Source organism: Bos taurus, chromosome 18 (assembly GCF_002263795.3).
Source record: "Bos taurus isolate L1 Dominette 01449 registration number 42190680 breed Hereford chromosome 18, ARS-UCD2.0, whole genome shotgun sequence".
Lineage (NCBI taxonomy): Eukaryota > Metazoa > Chordata > Mammalia > Artiodactyla > Bovidae > Bos > Bos taurus.
The window spans coordinates 63,372,615-63,395,847 of NC_037345.1; the positions used below are offsets into that span (position 1 = coordinate 63,372,615).

The following is a 23,233-nucleotide window of genomic DNA, read 5'->3' on the forward strand; positions in this document are numbered from 1 at the left end:
TTGCCATGTTGGTGGCATCACCCGATACATTCTTGTAATATGCAAGATGACCATGGAGGGGTCATCTTGCAAAAGGGGTCATCTTTCTAAAGGGGTAGAGTTTGTCTTTATCTCCTGTCACTTATTCATATACTTGTTATATATTTTAAAAATTATTATGGCTCAACAATGTTGTTGAGCGAGACAGACATGGTCCCTATCTTCATGGACCTTGCTCACACACGTCTGGAGAACAGGAATACATGAGTCAATAGGAGTAATAAAAGTTTGTGATGGTGAAAGGTATGACTAATGTCAAATGTATGGTCTCCAGGTGAAACAATTTCTCTGGAGTATGACAGCATCTTTTTTTCTCAAGAGAGTTGACGGGTGAGACCCCCTTTCCTAGTTGGTTCTGTAAGAAGACTGTTGATGTCATCGCCGCACAGCCTCTCCTCTGCTCCAGGCCACTCTGACAGCCACTCCATGTCTTTTGAGAAAGACGTCCGTGTGACTGCAAGCCAGGCAGCTCTGAAAACCATGTATCTTTTACAGATGGGAGTTGGGTCTCTGGCCAATGTCCTTCTTTTTTTCTACCACATCTCTCCTATCTTGTTTGGACACAAGAGGAGACCCACAGACACGATTCTCACCCACATAGCTGTGGCCAACCTTTTGGTTCTTCTCTCCTCGGGGATCCCCCACACAATGGCAGCTTTCACTTCAAGGAAGCCCCTGTCTCCTCTTGGGTGTAAATGTGTGTACTATTTACAGAAAGTGGCTCACAGCACCGCCCTGTGCTCCACCTGTGTCCTGAGCACCTATCAGTCCTTCATTCTCACCCCTGGGAGAGAAGGGAGGTCACTGCTCAGGGGAAGAGCCCCCAGGCTCACACGTTCTTTCTGCTGCACCTGTTGGATATTCAGTGTTTTAATGTACATTTATGTCCCTGTGAAAATCACTGCATCACCGAAAAGACACAATTATACTGATGCACAGGGCGATTGGTTCTGCTCATCCTCAAGTCCCAGTGCAGAGATTGTTGTCCTGTGGTCCACCTCGGATGCTGCGTTTATTGGTCTCATGATCTGGTCTTGTGGCTCCATGGTGCTTCTCCTGCACAGACACCGCCAGAGGGTGCAGTATATCCACACCCCCACTGGGCACCACAGACGCCCGCCGGAGACCAGAGCCGCCCACACCACCCTGATGCTGGTGGTCACCTTTGTCACCTTCTATGTGGCAACTTCTATTCTTGCTTTTTATATCAATGCCTTTTTTGATTTTCGACAATGGTTGATACAGACCTCTGATGTCTTGCTTTCCTGTTTTCCCACCGTTTCTCCCTTCCTGCTGCTCCTCAGGGATCCTAGAACTACTAGGATCTGCTCTTTGAGTTGTCAGCAGGTATGACTAAAGTTCTCACTTTAAATTTATTGTATTTAGCAGACAGCTTGAATTATAACAGAAATTATCCTGTAACTAATCAGTACCAAGTTTTTTAATTGAGTCATATTGAATAAGTAACATTAGTCATAATAAATAAGTAATATTACATCATATGGATACTTGTATTTGTTGCAAAATCGTCACCACAATTCTCCTTTACCATCTATGCATCCCTCCCTATACATGGTACAAATGCTTTCTTGTGATGAGAACTTAAAGTTTGAATCCTTCAGCATTTTCCAACAATGCCATTCTGTATGATCAACTGTAGTCACCATGCTAGACATCCCATTCCCATGACTTATTTATTTTGTAACAAGCTGTAGATGCCTGTTGACATTTGTGTGTAAAATCCAATGAACAAAGAAGGTTAATTTAATGCAGGTGCTAACTTGGGGGATCTGAAAGTCAATTCATGAAAGTATCTGCTCAGAAAAGACACAGGTCATTATTGAGGAAACCATTCACCCTTGACCATGGCAGCTTTCTGAAAGAATACTCCTTTCTTGTGGATCATTTCAAGAGTTTCCACAAACTTTATCGCCATTAGTTGTGGGTAATACCTGGCATATATTAGCCCATAATTCAGTTATTGGTCTCATTAAATATTAATCCATGGTGCAAGGAGATGTTATTCCTAGTGAAGATAAGAAATCTGAAAAGTGAAGAAGGTCGTTTCTATATTACCTTCTGCTTTAAACCTGGATTTTCTTTATATAGTCGACCGTCATTAAATTTTATTGTTTAGGCGGAACAATAATTGGAAGGACAGCCTAGAGGATTTCCTCTCCATGTTTGTCCCTTGAATATTTCATTTCATCCTTGCAAACAGCAACTTGGGGTTTCTTTTCTGTTTGTCTTATCTTACTATTCCTGTGTTTTATTTTGCCTTTTCTTTGGACGTTGTGGTATTTGATCAGTTCATATTTTCGATTTCTTCCTGGTTCAGCCTTGGAAAGTTGTACCTTTCTAAGGATTTGTCCATTTCTTCCATGTTTTCCATTTTATAGACCCAAGTGGTCTCTTAAGATTTTGTGTACTTCTGGGGTGTTGGTTGTACTTTCTCATTTCTCTTTTTGGATTTTATTGATTGAGATCTCTCCCTTTTATTCATAACGAGTCTGGCTAAAAGGTAATCCATTTTGTTTATCTTTCCAAGGAAGCAGCTTGCAGTTTCACTGATCTCCTCTATCACTTATTTTTCTCTCCATTTTATTTATTTCTGCTGTGATCTTTATGATTTCTTCTTTTTAACTTTGGGTTTTGCTGTTCTTCTTTCTCAAGTTGCTTTAGGTGTAATATTAGGTTGTTTAGCTGAGGTTTTTTTCCCCTAGTTTTGTGGCTAGTATCTGTATAAACTTCCCTTTTAGAACTGTTTTTGCTGCTTCCCACAGGTTTTGAGTCATGATGCTTTCATTTTCATTTGTCTCTAGGATTTTTAATTTCCTCCTTGATTTCTTCAGCAAACCACTGGGTTTTCACTAGCATGTTGTTTCGTCTCCACGTGTTTTTTTTTTTTTTTTCTTCAGGTTTTTCCTTGTATTTGATTCTTGTCTCATAGCATTGCAATTGGAAAAGACTTTTGAGATCATTTCCATTTCCTTAACTTTACTGAGGCTTGCTTTATGACCCAGCCTGTGAACCTCCTGTAGAACAACCTACATGCCATTGAAGACATTGTGTAATCTGCTGCTTTTGTATGGATGCTCAATATCTACCAACTACAGACTCTAAGGTCTAATGTGTTATTTTCAGTCTGTGCTTCCTTCATTTTCTGCCTGGGTGATCTATTTACTGATGTAAGTGGAAAGTTGAAATCCCCTCCTATGATTGTGCTTCTGTTGATTTCTCCTTTTATGTCTATCAATATTTGACTTATATTTTGAGGTGCTCCTGTGAAGAATCGATGCTTGAATTCTGGTGCTGAAGAAGACTCTTGAGAGTCCCTGTGACAGCCGAGAGTGCAAACCAGTCCATCCTAAAGGAAATGAACCCTTAATATTCATCAGAAGGACTGATGCTGAAGCTGAAGGTACAATACTTTGTCCTCCTGATGGGAAGAGCCAACTCAATGGAAAAGACCCTGATGCTGCAAAAGATTGAGGGCAGGAGGAGAAGGGGACAACAGAGGATGAGACGGTTGGATGACATCACCAACTCAATGGAACTTGAACTTGAGCAAACTCTGGGAGATATCAAAGGACAAGGAAGCCTTGATGTGCTGTAGTTCATAGGGTCGCAAAGAGTCAAACACTACATAGCAACTGAACAACAATAAATGTTGGTGCATATATATTTAAAATTATTATATCTTTTTCTTCAACTGATCACTTGTCCCCTGTTCATTATGTAGTGTTCTTTGTCTCTTGACAGTCTATTTTATCTCCTATCCAACTCAAATGGCTCAGAACCTAGAGACAGGCTGGTGGTCCAGTGAGAATCTCTAGGAGTGGGATCCATGGGTGACTAAGAACAGATTATAATCTGCTTATAGAGTCATGTGGACACGAGGGAGACCTGAGGGCTGTGAGGAGGGGAACACCAGCTTCAAAGAGATTATTTTCCAGATTAAACAAACCAAGATCATATATAGAAAGTGTTGTGAAACTTAAACTCAGGAGAAAGCCCAGCATCCAGATCCCATGCTGATGATCAGTGAGAATACACTTTGGAAGAGTTTGGAAAAGTGAGACCATGAGGGAAAATGCCCAATGGGAGACACAGTGAAGGGAGGCCAGGTGCTCTGTGAGTGTCCCTCCCCCAGCTATGACTTTCACTGTAAACTTGGGTTCTCTCACAGGGAACTCAGAAAACTCTCCCTGCCCTCTGCTCAGCTGCCCATGTGGACTTTCTCAGTAATTGCCAGGAGTTGTCAGTAGTCCCCAGGCGTGGGTGAGGGTGATGAGCACTGGGGGTAAGATCTGCCCCTCACTGGAGACGCCCCAGACTCTCCATGCAGACAGTGTCACCTCCGCTCCAGATGACATGATAATGGCTCCTCTGTGGGGAGTGTGGGCCCAGGGACCCTGCCCCTATAACTGGGGCCCATCCTGACTGACACTTCCCTGCACAGAGTGTGGAGCCAAGTGCAGGCAGGTGAGTGCTCCCTTGTGTTCAGTCTCAGGGCAGGAAACAGGAGAGCTGGCTCTTAGCAGAAGAGGAGCTCAGAGCTGTGTTGTCAGCGCCTTGGGCAGGATAGGTGCTCCCCTGCCTTATCCTCAGATGCCCTGTCCATGCCCTGGCTGGCAAGTGGAAGGTGGGAATGTGCTTTGGTGTGTACCTGAGGGGGACCAGAGCTGTGAGTTCACTGAAAATCTCTGTGTCCTGGGGTCCCTGACAATGAGGGGAAGAGGGAGGGGGTCATTGTGTAATCTGTGCCAAGCCCTGTATGAGCAGAGCCCCAGGCTTCTCAATCTTGTATAAAAGGTTCTAGTGACCTCCTCGAACCTAATTGGTTAGTGCTGGATGTGAGTAAGGTGAGATAAATTGATGTGCAGAGTTTCGGTTAGAACCTGAAAGTCCTGAAATAAGATCCAGTGACAGACACATACACACACAAACAGAAACACAGAGAGAAAGGCTGCCCTGTAACAACCTTCACATGTTCCTTCATGCGCTGCAGTTGGCTCAGGCATTTCTGTCATGGTATTCCATTGAGATTCTGCATTTGTGTTATGTATGTCAGTGTGGCTCATGTCTTCCCCTCTCTAACTGAATGGCAAAACGTCCTCAGCCTTTTTAACTTGAGCAGCTGCTGTTACCGTGCAGTCACTCAGTCGTGTCTGACTCTTTGCGACCCCATGGACTGCAGCCCGCCATGTTCCTCCATCCACGGGATTTCCCAGGCAAAAATACTGTAGTGGGTTGCCATTTCCTTCGCCAACCCCTATGTATAAAATGACAATGAGAAGCTACAGTGTAGCACAGAGAACTCTACTCAGTGCTCTGTGGTGACCTAAATGGGAGGGAAATCTAATAAGGAGTGGGTAAGTATATATGTATAGCTGATTCACTTTGCTGTACAGGAGAATGTAATGTAACATTGTAAAGCAACAACACTTGAATGAAAAAATACTCCACTGTATAACGCACCACAGCTTCCTTATCTATTCTTCTATCAGTAGACCCTTGGGGTGTTTCCACGTCTTGGCTGTCGTAACACTGTACCAGTGAACACGGAGTGCAGGTATCTTTTCCTGATCGTGGTTTCTTTTCCTTTGATCTATCCTAGAAGTGTGACTGCTGGCTGGTATGGGAGTTCTGGTTTTAACTTCTGAGGAACTGCCATAACGTTTTCCACGAGGATGTACCAGTTTACATTCCCAACAGTGTGTAAAGTATTTTTTTCTCTCAACCTCCTTGCCAGTGTGTTGCCTTTTGGATTTTGGAGAACAGACAGACTAACAGGTGAGAGATGTTATCTCATTGTAATTTTGATCTGACGACTAGAGATATTGAACTCCTGTCCATGCACCTTTTAACTCTTTGTATGTCTTCTTTGGAAAAATGTCTGTTCAGGTCCTTTGCCCATTTTGGGGGGGAGAGGGAGAATAGAGGAATTTTAATTCTTTTGTGTTGACATTTGTACAATAATAATATATTCTATAATTAAACAATTTATTCAAAAAACTAACATATACTTCTCACCCTTGCCCCAGCTATATTTCTTATGCCTGCCATCTTAGGGTTGATGCCTCCATCCCCCTAGCCTGGAAATCTGGGCCCCCACTTTGACTCTTCATCCTCCCATCCAGTCTCCATGTCCTGTCCTTTCCACTTTCTGAAGCCATTCCTAGTCCATTTTTTTATACGGAGGTATACCTGATATATAACATGTGCTAGTTTCAAGTATACAACATAATCATTCAATATTTGTATGCATTATGAAATGATCACTATATAAGCCTAGTTAATATCCATCACCATATACAATTACAATGTTTTTCTTGTGAGGAGGATTTAAAAATGTACTTTCTTCACAATTTTCAAATATGCAAAACAGTATTATTAACTATAGTCATTCTGCTGTATATTACATCCCCCAGATTTAGTCCATCCTTTATCCCCATGTCTCTGCCATTACTCTGGTAAAGACCACAGCTACCTCTTGCCTCATGGTCGCAGCATCTTCCCAGGTATCTCTGCCTCTCCACTCACTGTCCACATAGTCCCAAGTTCATGCTTTTCAATGTTATATATGATTGTGGCACTCCCCATGCCAGTAGAATTAAATTCCAGTCCTCAGAGCTCTTCAGTCTGTTCTGGTGACTTTTTAAAATTCTCACTCCCTTTCAGCCATCAACCAGACCCCTTTACATTTCCTTTATACCCTTCAAAAATATCTCCTGAAAAGAAAAGAAAAAAAGATATAAAAGTATCTTGCAAGAACTGACTTGAAAAAAAAAAAGGTAAGTGGAAAGCTCTAAGTTCAATCTGAGATACTGTTAAAAAACAGAAAAGTCCAGTTCTTAAGAGCATGTTTGAGGGCCTTGCTGTTAAAAAGAAATCCATCCTATTTAGCTGAGGTATATAATTGAGGAAAAACCTAATTTATGGGCTTCATCAAATGGAAAAGTGTCCACATAAGAGAATGGGTGTCAGTGGTTTGAAGAATAATCCTGGGGACAATAATGGAGCCCTTTGTAATTTTTAAAAATATTTGTTGATTCCTTTATTTATTTTTGTCTGCACTGGGTCTTTGTTGCAGCGTGCAGGCTTTCTCTCGTTGCGAGTAGAGGCTACTCTCTAACTGCAATGCACAGGCTTCTCACTGCGGTGGCTTCTCTTGTTGTGGAGCTTGGGCTCTAGGGTGTGCGGGCTTTGGTAGTTCAAGCTCCCGGCTCTAGGGTGTGGGCTCAGAGTTGTGGCACTCGGGCTTAGTTGCCCCAAGTCATGTGGGATCCTCCCGAACCAGGGATCAAACTCATGTCCTCTGCCTTGTCAGGCAGATTCTTAACCACTAGACCACCAAGGAAGTTCCAAGGAGCACTCTTAAGGCCATGTCACAAATGATCTCACAGGGCTCCTCTGTCCATGGAATTTTTTCCAGGCAAGAGTACTGGAGTGTGTGGCCCTTTCCTCCTCCAGGGGGTCTTCCTGCACCAGGGCTTGAAACTGCGTCTCCTCAGCTCCTGCATTGCAGGCGAATTCCTTGCTGGTGAGCCATTAAGTGACTACCGGGTATAAACTCTGAGCCTTTGACCCTCCTCTGCCTGTTTCAAACTGGATTATTTGGGGATCTGCCCAGATTGGATATTCACTCATTACTGGGTGTGTGGTTTGCTAATATTGTCTCCTATTGTACAGCTGCATTTTCATGATTTCCTTTGCTCTGAGGAGGCTCTTACGTGCTGCACCACTCACTTACCTTTGCTGTTGTTGTCAAATCCAAACCATTATGACCAAGACTAATGTCAGGGAGCTTACTTCTTTCCTCTGGGAATTTCATGGCTTCACATCTTACATCCAAATCTTAATCCAGTTCAGATCATTTCTGTGTGTGATGTAAAATAGCGCCCAGTCTTTTTCAGTGTTTGAAAGTGAGATATAATTGACATAACGTTATGTCAGTTTTCTGGGTACAAAATAATGATTCACTGTTTGCATGTATTGCAGTTGATCACAGTGTGTCTAATTAAAATCTATGATATACATAGTCACAATTTTTTTCTTCTGGTCAGAATTTTAAGGTATCTTTAGATGTGGATTTCCAATTTTCCAAACATCATTTATTAAAGAAACTATCCTTTTACAATTATGTATCCTTAGTGCCTTTGTGACTGATTAGCCAAAGGAGCATACATTTAGTTCTGTGCTCTCTATTCTGTCCCACTGATCTGTTTTATGCCTATACCATACTGTTTCTGTTACCATAGATTTGACATATATTTAGAAATGAGGAAGCTCGATGTTTTGTTCTTCTCTCACAAGATGTTTAGAGTATTTGGGAGTATTTTATGGTTGCATACAATTTGGGGTTTTTTTTTTCTATTTCTGTGAATAATGACAAAAATGGGTGAACTAAATCAACAATGCTGTTGAACAAAATAGATATAACCATCACTTTGTAGACCCTGCATGGAGAGTGAACATCAGGATGTAAAAGTAAATACAAAGCAAAACCAAATAAATAATGGTGAATGCTTTAACTGGTGTCTGGATTATTTTATACTGGTAAAGTCATTCTCTAGACTGTGAGACTCTTTTTTTTTTTTTTTCCCAGGAAAAATAAAATATGGAAATCCTTGTGCAGTACTAGTTCTCTAAGAAGACAGCTGATGTCACCACCACCACCATAGCCTTCTTTCTGCTCCAGGACACTCTTGACATCCTCTCCATGTTTTTTCACAAAGACGCCCTGAGAACCACAAGTGAGGCTGCTCTCCAAATCACGTATCTTATACAGATGGTGATAGGGTCCCTGGCCAATGTCATCCTTTTCTTCCACAGCATCTCTCCAGTCTTGATTGGCCAAAGCCAGAGACCCACAGACATGATTCATACCCACATGGCGGTTGCCAATCTCTTGGTTCTTCTGTCCCCTGGCATTCCCCACACAATGGCAGCTTTTATTCCAAGGAATCCTCTGTCCAGGCTTGGATGTAAGTTTGTGTACTACTTACAGAAAATGGCTCGCAGCACCGCCCTGTGCTCCACCTGCGTCCTGAGCACATATCAGTCCTTCACTCTTACCTCCAGGAGATTGGAGTGGGTGGTACTCAGAGGAAGGGCCCCCAAGGTCATTGGTCCTTCCTGCTGCACCTGCTGGATGCTCAGTTTCTTAATGTACATCCCTGTTCCTCTGAAAATCACTGGTCCACAGAACATGCACAACTATACTGATACCAAAGGCACGTGGTTCTGTTCACCCTTACCTACTGAAATACGTACGAGCTATTTGTGGTCTATCTCTGATGCCATGTTTATTGGCCTCATGGTCTGGTCCAGTGGCTCCATGGTGCTTCTCCTGCTCAGACACTGCCAGAGGGTGCAGTATATTCACACCCCCACTGGGCACCACAGATGCACCCCGGAGACCAGAGCCGCCCACACCATCCTGATGCTGGTGGTCACCTTCGTCACCTTCTACTTCCTAAATTCTATTCTGTCTTTTTATATTGCAGCCTTCTTTGATATTCGTTTATGGTTGATACAGACCTCTAATGTTTTGGGTTCCTGTTTTCCCACCATTTCCCCTTTCCTGCTGCTTCTTAGAGATCCTAGAACTCCTAGGTTCTGCTCTTGACTTGTTAGAATATATGGTTAAAGTGCTAAATATCTAGTAGTCACTTTCAATAATCAAAATTATTCTGTAAGCACTCAGTATCCATTTTTTTGAGGTATGATTCACACATAACCTTGTGTGAATTAGTTTCAGATAGACAACACAAAGAATGGGCATTTATTTATGTTACAGAATGATCATCGTAAGTCTAGTACATCCCTGCACCTTCACAGACAATACGACTTTCTTTCTTGTGATATGAACTTTGCCATGTTTATTGATTCTATTTAGTTTTTTAATTATTTGGCTGTGGGGCACACGGGATCTTCGTTCCAAAACCAAGGATCAAATCAGGACCCCCTGCAGTGGAAGATTCAAGTGTTAACCACCAGGGAAGTCCCTGTGATGAGAACTTTGAAGGTTGACTCTCTTGTTGTTGTTCTTCAGTCATTAAGTTGTATCCAACTCTTTGCTACCCCATGGACTGCAGCACACCAGGCTCCCCTGTCCTTCACCATCTCCCGGAGTTTGCTCAAAATTCAAGTCCACTGAATGTGATGCTATTAAACCATTGCATCCTCTGTCACTCCCTTCTCCTTTTGTCTTCAGTGTTTCCCAGCATCAAGGTCTTTTCCAATGATTCGGCTCCTTGCATCAGGTGCCAAAGTATTGGAGCTTCAGCTTCAGTATCAGTCCTCCCAATGAATACTCAGGGTTGATTTCCTTTAGGATTGAATAATTAGATTCCCTTGCAGTTCAAGGCACTCTCAAGTCCCAACACCACAGTTCAAAAGCATCAATTCTTAATTGCTCAGCCTTCTTTTTGGTCTAGCTCTCACATCCATAGATGACTACTGGAAAAACCATAGCTTTGATGATCTGAACCTTTGTCAGCAAAGTGATGTCTCTGCTTTTTAATATATTGTCTTGACCTATCATAGCTTTTCATTCAGTCTTTTCATTTCATGGCTGCAGTCACCATACACAGTGATTCTGGAGCCCAAGAAAATAAAATCTGTCACTGTTTCCATTTTCCCCCTTCTATTTGCCATGAAGTGATGGGACCAGATGCCATGTTCTTGGTTTTTTTGTAGTGTTTGATTCTCATACATGCTGGGCTTCCCAGGTGGTGCTACAGGTAAAGAACCCACCTGCCAATGCAGGAGATGTGGGATCAATCCCTGGGTCAGGAAGATCCCCTGGAGGAGGGTACAGAAATCCAATCCAGTATTGTTGCCTGGAGAATTAGAAGGACAAAGGAGCCTGGCAGGCTATGGTCTAAAGTATTGAGAAGGAGTCGGACATGACTGAAGCGACATATGCAATGAAATATAATTGATTATATTCACCATGTGGTTCATCACATCCCCTTGACTTATTTTATAATTAGAAGTTGATACCTTTTGATGTCTGTCAGATCAGACCAGTCACTCAGTCGTGTCCGACTCTTTGCGACCCCATGAATCACAGCACGCCAGGCCTTCCTGTCCATCACCAACTCCCGGAGTTCACCCAGACTCACGTCCATGGAGTCAGTGATGCCATCCAGCCATCTCATCCTCTGGCGTCCCCTTCTCCTCTTGCCCCCAATCCCTCCCAGCATCAGAGTCTTTTCCAATGAGTCAACTCTTTGCATGAGGTGGCCAGAGTACTGGAGTTTCAGCTTTAGCATCATTCCTTCCAAAGAAATCCCAAGGCTGATCTCCTTCAGAATGGACTGGTTGGACTCAACACCAAATTTCTACATAATTCCCAATGAGCTGAGAAGGTTCATTTAATTCCAGAGATGCCTTAGGAGATCTGAAAGTCATTCCACGAATTATCAGCTTGAGAAATGTACAAACCATTACTAAGGAAACCATTTCACCCTTGACCAATGCAGCTGTCTGTAGAAAATCTGCTTTCTTTAGGAACATTTCAAGAGTTTCACCAAATTTTATCCTTGTGTGTTGCGGCTAATACTGGACACACACTGGCACATAATCCAATATTGATCTCCATAAATATTATTCCTGTGTGGTGGAGATTTGACTTCTGAGATAAAGGTAATACACATGAAAATGGAGAATATGTTTTTCTATACTGTGTTTTTCTATTGTGTAACTTTATTTCACTTCTATTTCTCCAATATGCTGTAGTGTTACACGGAAAATCAGTGCTGGTCAATGGCTTGGTTATCCTTTATATATGGATTGTTTACATGGTAGACTCTCAATAAATTTAGTCGATTAGATGGATGGTGTGAGCTGAAGGAAAGACTAGTAGCTGCATTCTTTTTTATTCGTCACTTGCATATATAGTTTTCATCATTGCATTTTGTGAATTTGAGATTTGTTTCTATTTGTCTAATTTGTTTTTTTCTATTTTTTTGCCTTCCTTTTAGTCTGTTATTTATTAAGTCCTATTTTTAAATTTAAGGTGTTAATGTATAACTATCTTTCAGTGATCTTTTGGTCATCATGTAAGGATCCCCCAGTATTGTATCTATATACATTATTACTGACAAGTAATGCTATGGTTTTAGCTGTCATGAGATAGTTGTGCCTTATACAAAATAAGAAATGAAGAGAATGCAGAGTTTATGCAAGTGTCAATGTGATTGCCTTTTCCAATGCTTGCAGTTCTTTTTTGTAAGTGTTTTTTTTTCTTTGGTACAATTTGTCTTCTGAGTGAAGAAGGCCCTTTGACTTTTAAGTAGTTCTACTATGAGTGGATTATTTCAATATCTATTTATCTAAAAATATCATAACTTTACTTCCTAGTTTTCCTATTAAAGTGTATAAAAGGTAATCAAATGTGATCAATAGTAGAAGTATATTTAGTGATAGACAACCTCCTCTTAAACAATAAGGAATTAACTGCCTATGAACTATTTTTATCTTTAAAATAATTGAATAGAAGTAACTTCAACTCTACTTCATTTTTCACACTACTAGACATAAACAAGATAACCTACTGTGTGGCCCAGAACTGGTGGCCCTCCTGCTCATTGGGCACAGTAAGAATGGGGCTCTCTAATGTGAGTCAGATGAACTCAGGTGGATGAACCTAGAGCCTGTTATACACAGTGAAGTTAATCAGAGAGAGAACAACAAATATCATATATTAACGCAATATATGGAATCTAGAAAAATGCCATATGAACCTATTTGCCAGGCAGGCATAGAGACGCAGAGGTAGAGAACAGACTTGTAGATACAGTGGGGGGAAGGCCAGCATGGGATGTATTGAAAGGGTGGCACTGAAATATACACAACACTATGTGTAAATAGATAGCTAGCTGGAAGCTGCTATAGAGCACAGGGAGGTAAACTCGGTGCTGTTTGAGGACATAGAGGGGTGGGATGGGGTGGGCAAGGAGGCTCAAGACAGAGGGGATATATATATACATATAGCTGATTCATGTTGTCATATGGCAGAAACCAACACAACATTTTTAAGCAATTATCCTCCAATTAAAATTTTTAACAATATTAATAATAAAAAAAGATGGTGGTCCAAGGCAAGGCCAGGCCAGGGCGTCTAGTGCACAAGAAGACCTGTACTACCGTTGCCTTTACACAAGTCAGCTTGGACGACAAGGCCACTTTGGCTGAGCTGGTGGAAGCTGTCAGCACCTGTTACAATGACAGATATCATGAGACCCACCATCACTGGGGACGCCGTGTCCTGGGTCCCACATCAGTGGCTCCCGTTAGCAAGGTAGAAAAGGCGAGGGTCAAAGAACATGCCACCAAACTGGGCTAAATGTACGCTATTGAGCTTTCTCTACGTGAGAGTAATAAATACTTCTTAGACCAGAAAAAAAAATTTTTTGGCTCTTTGACATGTAGGAACTTGGTTGCCCAACCAGGGATCGAAACTGCACCCTCTGCATTGGAAGTGTAGAATCCTAACCACTGGACTTGCAAGGAGATCACCCAAAATTTCTTATAGAAAGTCATAGGAATACTAGACTCGGGATCCAGTGATGATGCTCATTATTTTGGAGACATGAAAATGCATTGAGTGTTACATGGGGGGCTGAATGGGAGGGCAGTTTGGAGGAAAAAGGATATATATATTTATATATACACACACACACATACACACACACACACACACACACACATATATATATATATATATACACCTGAGCTCCTTTGCTGTCCACCTGAAACAGTGACAACATGGTTAATTGGCTATACTCCAATATAAAATATATAGTTTAATTGTAAAAATCTAAAAAAAGAATAAAATAGGATTTGGGCTTTTTTTCCAGGTTGATAAAAATTTCCTAAAATGAGTGTGGTAAAGACCACAAAAGGCTTCCCTGGTGGCACAGTGGTAAAGAATCCACCAGCTAAACTAGGAGACATAGATTTTACTCCTGGGTAGGGAAGATCCCCTGGAGAAGGAAATGGCAACCCACTCCAGTATTCTTGTCTGGGAAATCCCATGGACAGAAGGGCCTGTAGGGTTACAACCAGAGGGGTCGCAAAGAGTCCAACAAGACTTAGAGACCAAACAACAGCCAAGACCACTCTATGAATAAAGTAAGACCACTGAGCGGTATACTTTAAATGGGTGAGTTATATGGTATGTGAATTAAAGCTTCTCAAAGACCCTGTACCAAAACCGAATTGGTAAACACCTGCCTATATATAAAGAAAATACCTGGAGGAATAAGACCAGTTGGAAGTGTGGTAAAAGAAAAAAAAGTTTGATGCACCTTCAAGCGATCCTATAGTACCCGATGACAACTGTGATTCTGAACTACCATTTTCCACAGGGAATTCAGAAAAAAGTTTTCTGCCAGCTATTTGACTGCCCATTCAGATCTTTTCATTGATTCCGAAAAGCTGTCCTTAATCTCTCAAGAAGGAAGATGATTTACACTGGGGATAACATTTGCTCCTCACTGGGAACGCCCCAGACTCCCCATGCAGTCAGTGTCACCCACACAGCAGGTGGCATGATAATGGAATCTCTGTGGAGAGACCAAGGCTACAAACACCGTCCCTATAACCATGACCTCAGGTGCTTGGGGCTCATCTTGAGTGACACGTCCCTGCACAGAGCTCTGAAGCAAAGACCAGCCAGGTGAGCGCATCCTTCTATTCAATCTCAGGGCAAAGACTGGGAGAGACGTTGCCTCCAGCAGGAGAGGGATTTAAGACTTAACTCACAGTGGGCAGGATAGGGGCAACATGGCCTCACTTGAGCATCCACATCCATGCTCTGCTGGAAGGAGGGTGGCTGTGAGCCCAGGAGTGTCTCAGGCCAGAGCAGAGCTGGGTGGTCCACCGCAGATCCCTGTGCCCTGGTGTCTCTAAAGATGAGAGGAGGGATGTGGTCTCTCTGGAATGTGTGCCAAGCCTTGGATGATCCCATCACCAAGCTCCTCCCTGTTGTTAAAAGTACTCTGCTCATTGTGGGCTCCCTTGTTAGCTCAGCTGGTACAGAATCTGCCTGCAATGTTGGAGACCTGAATTCGATCCCTAGGTTGGGAAGATGCCCTGGAGAAGGGATGGTCACCCACTCCAGTACTCTGGCCTGGAGAATTTCACAGGCTGTATAGTCCACGGGGTCCAAAGGAGATGGACACGACTGAGTGACTTCCACTTTCACTGCTCATTGTAGCAGACCTCACAGACCTATGCTTGCAGGGGAAGGAGTCCCCCTGTCCCCTTTCTCAGTGTATCTGCACCTGGGACCCTACTCCAGGCTCCTTGAGTCCTGTTGCCACAGCTCCTGATGGTGCCTCTAATCAGCTCATTCTCAGCTCTCCCTCAGCACTGGGCTACACACCAGCTCTGATTTCAGGGCTCACCTGTGATGAGTTACCTACTCCTCTGTCAACACAACAGAATTAATTCCTGCTGCTACCACTACATTGTAAGCATTTTTACTCACAGAAGGTAAAAAAAAAAAAAAAAAACTATATGAGAAAGTTAGTGTAGCAAAAAGTGCTCAGGAACAAAAGTGACAGAACTGTCTTCAATGGCGTTTCCTGAAAGCAGAGCCCTGTCAGCACCTGCTGTGAGTTAGTTTCTGACTCTGGCTGTGGTGGTGTCCCCCGTGTGTGACCGTGTGGGGCTGGAGGTCATGGACTGTGTGGGGGCAGATGTGTCCTACTGTTGGTGTCAGGGAGGCACCTCACCTGTGGGGTTGATTTCTGTGTCTCCCAGGATATGTACATCCGGTGGATTTGACCACACCTCTCACCCCAGAATACCCAGCCTCACAGGAAGGTCAGGGGCCATGTGTGTAGAAGGAGAGGTGCAAGAGGATGAAAGGACAGGCACGAACAGGAGTCTCTGGGAGCTGTGATGTAGGGAGACATGAGGGGGCTTCTGGAGGATCCTATGAGGAGTTACTGTGCGTTGAGATTCATGTCAGGGCTTCTACTGATACAGTTCCATCGGACTCACGGAGCAGTCGCATAGGAGGGCCAGGCTCAGGGAACCCCCAGGATGGGCCACCACAGCCTGAAGGAGGCTGGACAGGACACAGCGTAGGTAGAAGTCGCCGTACGGTCGTGCAGGGCAGGACCCACAGTCCACTCACCTGTCCGGGGTCTTTCCTCAGGCTGCCGGGATATCAGGGGGACTTGTCCATCTCCGAGCCCCAGGAGCTACAGCGAGATCAGAGGTGTCTGAACAGGCCTGTGCCTCAGGAACTATCGAGAGAGCAGGAGCATGTGCACAAGTCCTCTTTCCAGGAACTGTCGCGAGAGCAGGGGTAAGAGTCTCGGAACTGTCGCGAGAGCATGGTACGTGTTTAGGTCCTTGTCCGGGTAAACTCTAGCAAAATCGGAGGTGGTGCCTGCACACAGAAGCTCCAGCACGAGCCACAGCTGAAGGAGAGGCTGGCCGGGAGCCACGGTGCTCGTCAGCGACAGCTGCATCTGCCGGGAGAGTATTTCTTGTTTCTGAGAGCTCACGATTTATCAGGAAGAGATAGGGGAGAGGAGGAAAGGAACAAAAAGGTAAGAATTTCATCTTGAAGAGAGCGAGTCAGTCATGGTGACTGAAGGGGTTCCTGAGGTGATTCTCAGCAGGTGGAGCCAGGAGGCTGAGCCTGAAGGACCAGACCGTTGAAGTGGCGGGAAGAGGGGCGACTAAGAGCTGGGAGGGGAGGCCAGGACGCGCTTCCTGCTTTGAGCGGAAGTAATACCGCCGCTGTGGTGGGAAAAGGAGCGAGGTCGGCCGTGAGGTTAGAAACGCCTTAGGTGCCCAAAGTCACTGTTTCTCCTCACGTTGCTGCAGGTGCTCAGGGACAAGGCGAATGTTCATCTTTCCAAACGCCAGCTGGTGGTTTCCTTGGTCTTTTCTATTGTTTTTCTGGTCTCTATTTCATTTATTTCCACTCTGTTCTTTTTTATTTCCTTGTATCCATTAACTTTTCCTTAGTTTTCGGTTTGGTTTTGGGGGGCGGGGGAAGGGGTGGTGGTGATATTTTGCTGGTTTTTGGTTGCTATTGATCCTTGTGGTAAAAAGTTAGCTTGATTACTAGAATCTTTTTTCTTAATGCAGTCATCTGTTATGAAAACGTCCCTCTTAGAACAACTTGTGCTGAATCCCATAACCTTCTGTTTGCTATGTTTCCACTCACTCTTGTCTCAAGGTCTTTTATTTCCTTTTGGATTTTTCTTTGACCTCTGTTTGCTGTAGAGGTGGTTGTTCATCTCCACGTATCTGTGAATTTTCTGACTTTCCTGCTGTTATTGGCATCTAGTTTCATATCAGGGGGTTAGAAAAGACACTTGATGGGATTTCAGTCTTAAATCTGTTAAGACTTGTTTGGGGGACCTCGCTGGTGATCCAGTTCAGATCATTTTTGTATAAGATAGTGTCCAACTTTTGTTTTTGCAGTTTTTCAAATTGGAATACAACTGATATAATGTTATGTCGGTTTCATGGGTAAAATAATGATTCCGTTCTTTTGAGTAATACTATTAGTTTGACTTGTATACACTACGATGTGTAAAATAGATAGCTGATGAGAACCTACTGTATAGCACAGGGAACTCTACTCAATGCTCAGTGGTGACCTAAAGGTGAAGAAAAGAGGGGATAAGTATACATATAAGTGAATCACTTTGTTGTACAGATGAAACTAAATAATATTGTAAAGCACACAATGCAACACAGCCATACTCCAATAAAAACATGTGTTACAACATTGTAACACAACTATCCTCCAATGAAAAACATCCCACTGTGGTATAATACACCACAGCTTCTTTATCTTTTTTTTATAGTGGGCACTTAGATTATTTCCAGGTTTTGGATGTTGTAATAATTCAACAACAGTGTATCTGAGTTGGATCAAGGTGCTGAGTTCACTGCAAATCCCTGTGCCCTGGGTTCCCTGACAATGAGGGAAAAAGAGGGGGGCGGGCGGGGGGTGGTCACTGTCAGTCTGTCGAGTCTGCATGACCAGAGCCACTGAGCTTCTCGAACATTTGTAAAGGCGTCTAGTGACTTCTCAGGACCTAACAAATCAGACTGTGGGTTAAATTTCTGCTGGAGAAGGCAATGGCACCCCACTCCAGTACTTTTGCCTAGAAAATCCCATGGATAGAGGAGCCTGGTAGGCTGCAGTCCATGGGGTCGCTAGAGTCGGACACGACTGATTGACTTTCACTTTCACTTTTCACTTTCATTCATTGGAGAAGGAAATGGCAACCCACTCCAGTGTTCTTGCCTGGAGAATCCCAGGGACGGGAAGCCTGGTAGGCTGCCATCTATGGGGTCGCACAGAGTCGGACACGACTAAAGTGACGCAGCAGCAGCAGCAGCCTAATTTCTGCTAAGACATTCTGTCAGAGTTCTGGATGTTTTTAAGTTGTGTGTATAGATGTTACTCATATTTTGTCTCTCTGATTGAATGGGGAAATGCTACCCCCCTACTTTATTCTGGAGCAGGAGGACAAAGAAAAAAGACTTCATAATGAGATGAAATCTAATGAATTTTCAACTCTGTGAAAACAGTGCAAATGCTAGAAAATAAGCAATGTATGCCCTTTTTAAAGTATTGGAAGTACTAAAATGGAAAATTCTGAAAGAGATGGGAATAACAGACCACCTGACCTGCCTCTTGAGAAACCTATATGCAGGTGAGGAAGCAACAGTTAGAATTGGACGTGGAACATCAGACTGATTTAAATAGGAAAAGGAGTATGTCAAGGCTGTATATTGTCACCCTGCTTATTTAACTTTTATGCAGAGTACATCGTGAGAAATGCTGGACTGGAAGAAACACAAGCTGGAATCAAGATTTCTGGGAGAAACATCAATAACCTCAGATATGCAAATGACACCACCCTTATGGCAGAAAGTGAAGAGGAACTAAAAAGCCTCTTGATGAAAGTGAAAGAGGAGAGTGAAAAAGTTGGCTTCAAGCTCAACATTCAGAAAACAAAGGTCATGGCATCTGATCCCATCACTTTATGACAAATAGATGGGGAAACAGTGGAAACAGTTTCAGACTTTATTTTGGGGGGGGCTCCAAAATCACTCCAGATGGCGACTGCAGCCATGAAATTAAAACACGCTTACTCCTTGGAAGAAAAGTTATGACAAACCTAGATAGGATATTGAAAAGCAAAATCATTACTTTACCAACAAAGGTTCATCTAGTCAAGGCTATGGTTTTTCCTGTGGTCATGTATGGATGCGAGAGTTGGACTGTGAAGAAGGCTGAGTGCTGAAGAATTGATGCTTTTGAACTGTGGTGTTGGAGAAGACTCTTGAGAGTCCCTTGGACTGCAAGGAGATCCAACCAGTCCATTCTGAAGGAGATCAGCCCTGGGATTTCTTTGGAAGGAATGGTGCTAAAGCTGAAACTCCAGTACTTTGGCCACCTCATGTGAAGAGTTGACTCATTGGAAAAGACTGATGCTGGGAGGGATTGGGGGCAGGAGGAGAAGGGGACAACAGAGGATGAGATGGCTGGATGGCATCACTGAGTCGATGGATGTGTGCCTGAGTTAACTCCGGGAGTTGGTGATGGACAGGGAGGCCTGGCGTGCTGTGATTCATGGGGTCGCAAAGAGTCAGACACGACTGAGCGACTGAACTGAACTGAACTGAAAGTGGAAATCCAACAAATGATCTATTATATAGCACAGGGAACTCTAGTCAATTTGATCTGGCAGCCAGGATGGGAGGGGAGTTTGGTGGAGAATGGATACCTGTACATGTATGGCTGAGGCCCTTCACTGTTCACCTGAAACTATCATAGCATTGTCAATCGCCTATACCTCATAACAATAAAATTTTAAAAATGGTAATAGGATTAGAATAATACTGTCTGTGATAATTCAATGCTGAATTTAATATTTTCAAATACAGTGGAGTGTACCTTGAACCATGGAATTGTCTGAGTATTTCTGGCCCAAAATTCATATATTGATATCATAACCCCAAACATGATGGTTTCAGGATGTGGGCCTTGCCAGGTGGAGACCTCATGAACTATATAAGTGCCCTTATAAAAGAGACGTCCAGAGCTCCATGACTCTTTCCATCACCTAAGGACACAGCAAGAAGCACCAGTCATGAATCAAGAAGGCAGCTCTCCCCATATAGGAACCATGCTGCAGCCTTCATCTTGGACCTCTAACCTCCAGAAATGTGACCAATAAATTTCTGTTTATAATCCTCTCGAGTGGGTGATGTTTTGTTGTAGCAGTTCAGACATTCTAAGGCCAGTATTGACAAGGACCCCAGGTGGTCGTCGTGGCTAAGATTGAGCGCCATCAGAGGCAATCTCTGAGAAAAGGCATAGTGATTCTGCACCGAACCCGGCCTGCTCCACCCTCCACAGCTCTCCCTGTGTCCCTCTGTCCAGGGCCAAGTTCCTGACTCCTCTGTCCATGGTCCTGGGCACATGATGAGCTCTCTCATCAGGGCTTCTCCCTCTCTTAGGAGGCCTGCACAGACGAGCTCTGACTTCTGTGCTGACCTGGGACGAGGTGAGTCACACACTTCTCTGCTGATTCAGCATCACATTAATTATTATTGCTTCTACTGGCTTGTGTGCATGTTTAGTCACAGCAGATACACAACTCCACATGATCTGGTGGATTTCTCTGATATTAACTGAGGGAAATATCACCAGACTCACAGAACTGTGGGATGAGTGGTCCTCCTGGAGATTCTGTCAGACTCCTACACACTGAGTCCCCATCGATCCATTGATCATGATGCAGGATTTCCTATCCAGGACTTATTCCAGAGGGATTTCTGCTCATGAATCTTTGCTCCAATATAATCTTGGTTCCTTCTCTTCACCTGCTGTCCCTTCCCTTGTGGAGGCAGTGATGTCCCCCGTCTCTCACCTCTCTTACTGATTCGAGAATTTTCAGTCTATTTGGTGTTTTCCTTGTTAGGACAGAAAGGTGACTCCCAAGCTCCTTACCTGAGGAACTAGAAAGTGCAGGTCCACAAATGATTTTTGAAGTTATACCGTGCATGGTAATTCTGATGAAATATGAGTTTTAAGTGTGGATAACTGACTCTGTTGAAACTGTATTAAAATCAGCTGGACAATCGTGTAAGTTCAATACTTTCGCAATTTGCGATTTTTTCTTAATGCGTTCTTACAATAGGCAGGAATGTCTCTAAGAGGTTTAGTGTATCTGCTTTTCTGTCTCCTGTCACATAGTCATATACTCAGTACATATTTGTAACATCTATTATGCATCGACCATGTTGGTAAACAAGATAAATGTGGTCCTTTAAAAAAATATATGTATTTATTTATTTGGCTGCATTGGGTCTTAGGTGAAGCACGTAGTTTACTTGCTCCTTGGCATATGGAACCTTGGTTCCCCGATAAGTGTTTGATCCTCTGTCTTTGCGTTGCAAGCCAGTTTCTTAACCCCTGGACCCCAGGGAAGTCCGGATGTAGTTCTTAACTTCATGAACTTACATGCTTGTGGAGAATAAGGATATGCCACATAGTAGAAATTAATGTACTAATAGTGAAAAGTATAACTGATGTCATGCATGTGTCCTACAGGTTGAGCCCCACATGTGGAGTATGACAGTGTCTCCCTTCTCAGGAGAGGAAAAGATCAGGAATTCTTTCCCAATGTTGACTCTGTCATCACCTGCACAGCTTCCTTTCACCTTCAGGACACTGACATCCTCTCCATGTCTGTTCACAGAGATGCCCTGAGAAACCCAAGGGAGGTGGTTCTGAAAACCATCTTTCTGTTCCTAGTGGTGGTTGGGGCTCTGGGTAAAGTCATCCTTTTCTTCCACAGCATCTCTCCAATCTTGTTTGGCCAGAAAAAGAGACATACAGATGTGATTCTCACACACTTGGCACTGGCCAATCTCCTGATTATTTTCTTCTCTGGGATTCCCTGTATAATGGCAGTTTTTGTTTTGAGGAAGCCCCTGAACAGTCTCTTGTGTAACTTTGTGTATTACATACAAAGAGTGGCTCGGAGCACTGCCCTGTGCTCCACCTGCATCCTGAGCACCTATCAGTCCTTCACTCTCACCCCCAGGAGATTGGAGTGGGTGATGCTCAGAGGAAGGGCCCCAAGGTCATTGGTCCTTCCCATTGCACCTGCTGGATACTCAGTTTAATGAGCTCAGATATTAATGAATCTGGATGCTCAGATATTAATGAATATCTGCATTCCCTTGATGATTACTGGTCCAGAGAACACAAGAAGTGATACTGACAATCAAGAGAAGTGGTTCTGCTCACCCACAGCTCCTTACGCAGCTTTTATGTACTTTTGGTCCATCTCTGATGCCGTGTTTCTTACCCTCATGGTCTGGTCCAGTGGCTCCATGGTGCTTCTCCTGCTCAAACACTGCCAGAGGGTGAAGCATATTCACACCCCCACTGGACACCACAGATGCCCCCTGGAGACCAGAGCCGCCCACAACATCCTGATGCTGGTGGTCACCTTCGTCATCTTCTACCTGCTGAATTCTATTTTTTCTTTTCATATCAGTGCCTTTTTAGATTCTTGTCTATGGTTGATACAGACCTCTAGTGTCTTGGCTTCGTGTTTTCCCACAGATTCCACCTTCCAGTTGCTCCTGATGGGTCCTAGAACTCCTAGGTTCTGCTCTTGAAGAAAAATGGTTAATAGCTAAATATATAGTGCATCCATGTTCAATCTCTCAGTCATGTCTGACTCTTTGCAACCCCAGGCTCCTCTGTCCATGGAATTTTCTAGGCAAGATATTGGAGCAGGTTGCCATTTCCTCCTCCGGGGGATTTCCCTAAACCAGGGCTCAACCTGTGTCTCCTGCATCTCCTGCATTGGCAGGCAGGCTCTACCACTGTGCCCCCTGGGAAGCCCCTTAGATACATAGTAGACAGCTTCAATAACAGCCAATTCCTTTCTTCTGCAATTATTTATATATTTATTTTATACCCACTTTTACTGAAGCATAAATAACATGACACAGTATCACTTCAGGTCTTACAACATTATGATTGAATATTTGCATATGTTACAGACAATCAGTCAAATAAGTCTAGTTGATATCTATCTACCTCCATGTTGTTTTCAGTGTTGTCTTGTCTGATTCTTCATGATCATGTGCACTGCAGCACACC

The 23,233-nt window shown here is 43.5% G+C and overlaps 2 protein-coding genes and 1 pseudogene across 2 annotated transcripts; all 3 read left to right on the forward strand.

Annotated features, from left to right (window-relative positions):
- The first annotated feature begins 433 nt into the window (after window positions 1–433).
- Window positions 434–1,443, forward strand: LOC107131467 (vomeronasal type-1 receptor 1-like). The gene has a single exon (XM_015458475.3). The coding sequence runs from the start codon at window positions 466–468 to the stop codon at window positions 1,390–1,392; it is 927 nt and encodes a 308-aa protein (XP_015313961.3). The 5' UTR covers window positions 434–465; the 3' UTR covers window positions 1,393–1,443.
- Window positions 1,444–8,495: 7,052 nt separating this feature from the next.
- Window positions 8,496–9,673, forward strand: LOC107131477 (vomeronasal type-1 receptor 4). Its single transcript, XM_015458490.3, has one exon. It carries the CDS (start codon window positions 8,765–8,767, stop codon window positions 9,671–9,673), a length of 909 nt encoding a protein of 302 aa, XP_015313976.1. The 5' UTR covers window positions 8,496–8,764.
- A 12,117-nt stretch (window positions 9,674–21,790) lies between these two features.
- LOC107131468 (vomeronasal type-1 receptor 4-like) lies at window positions 21,791–22,743 on the forward strand (annotated as a pseudogene).
- The last annotated feature ends 490 nt before the right edge of the window (window positions 22,744–23,233 follow it).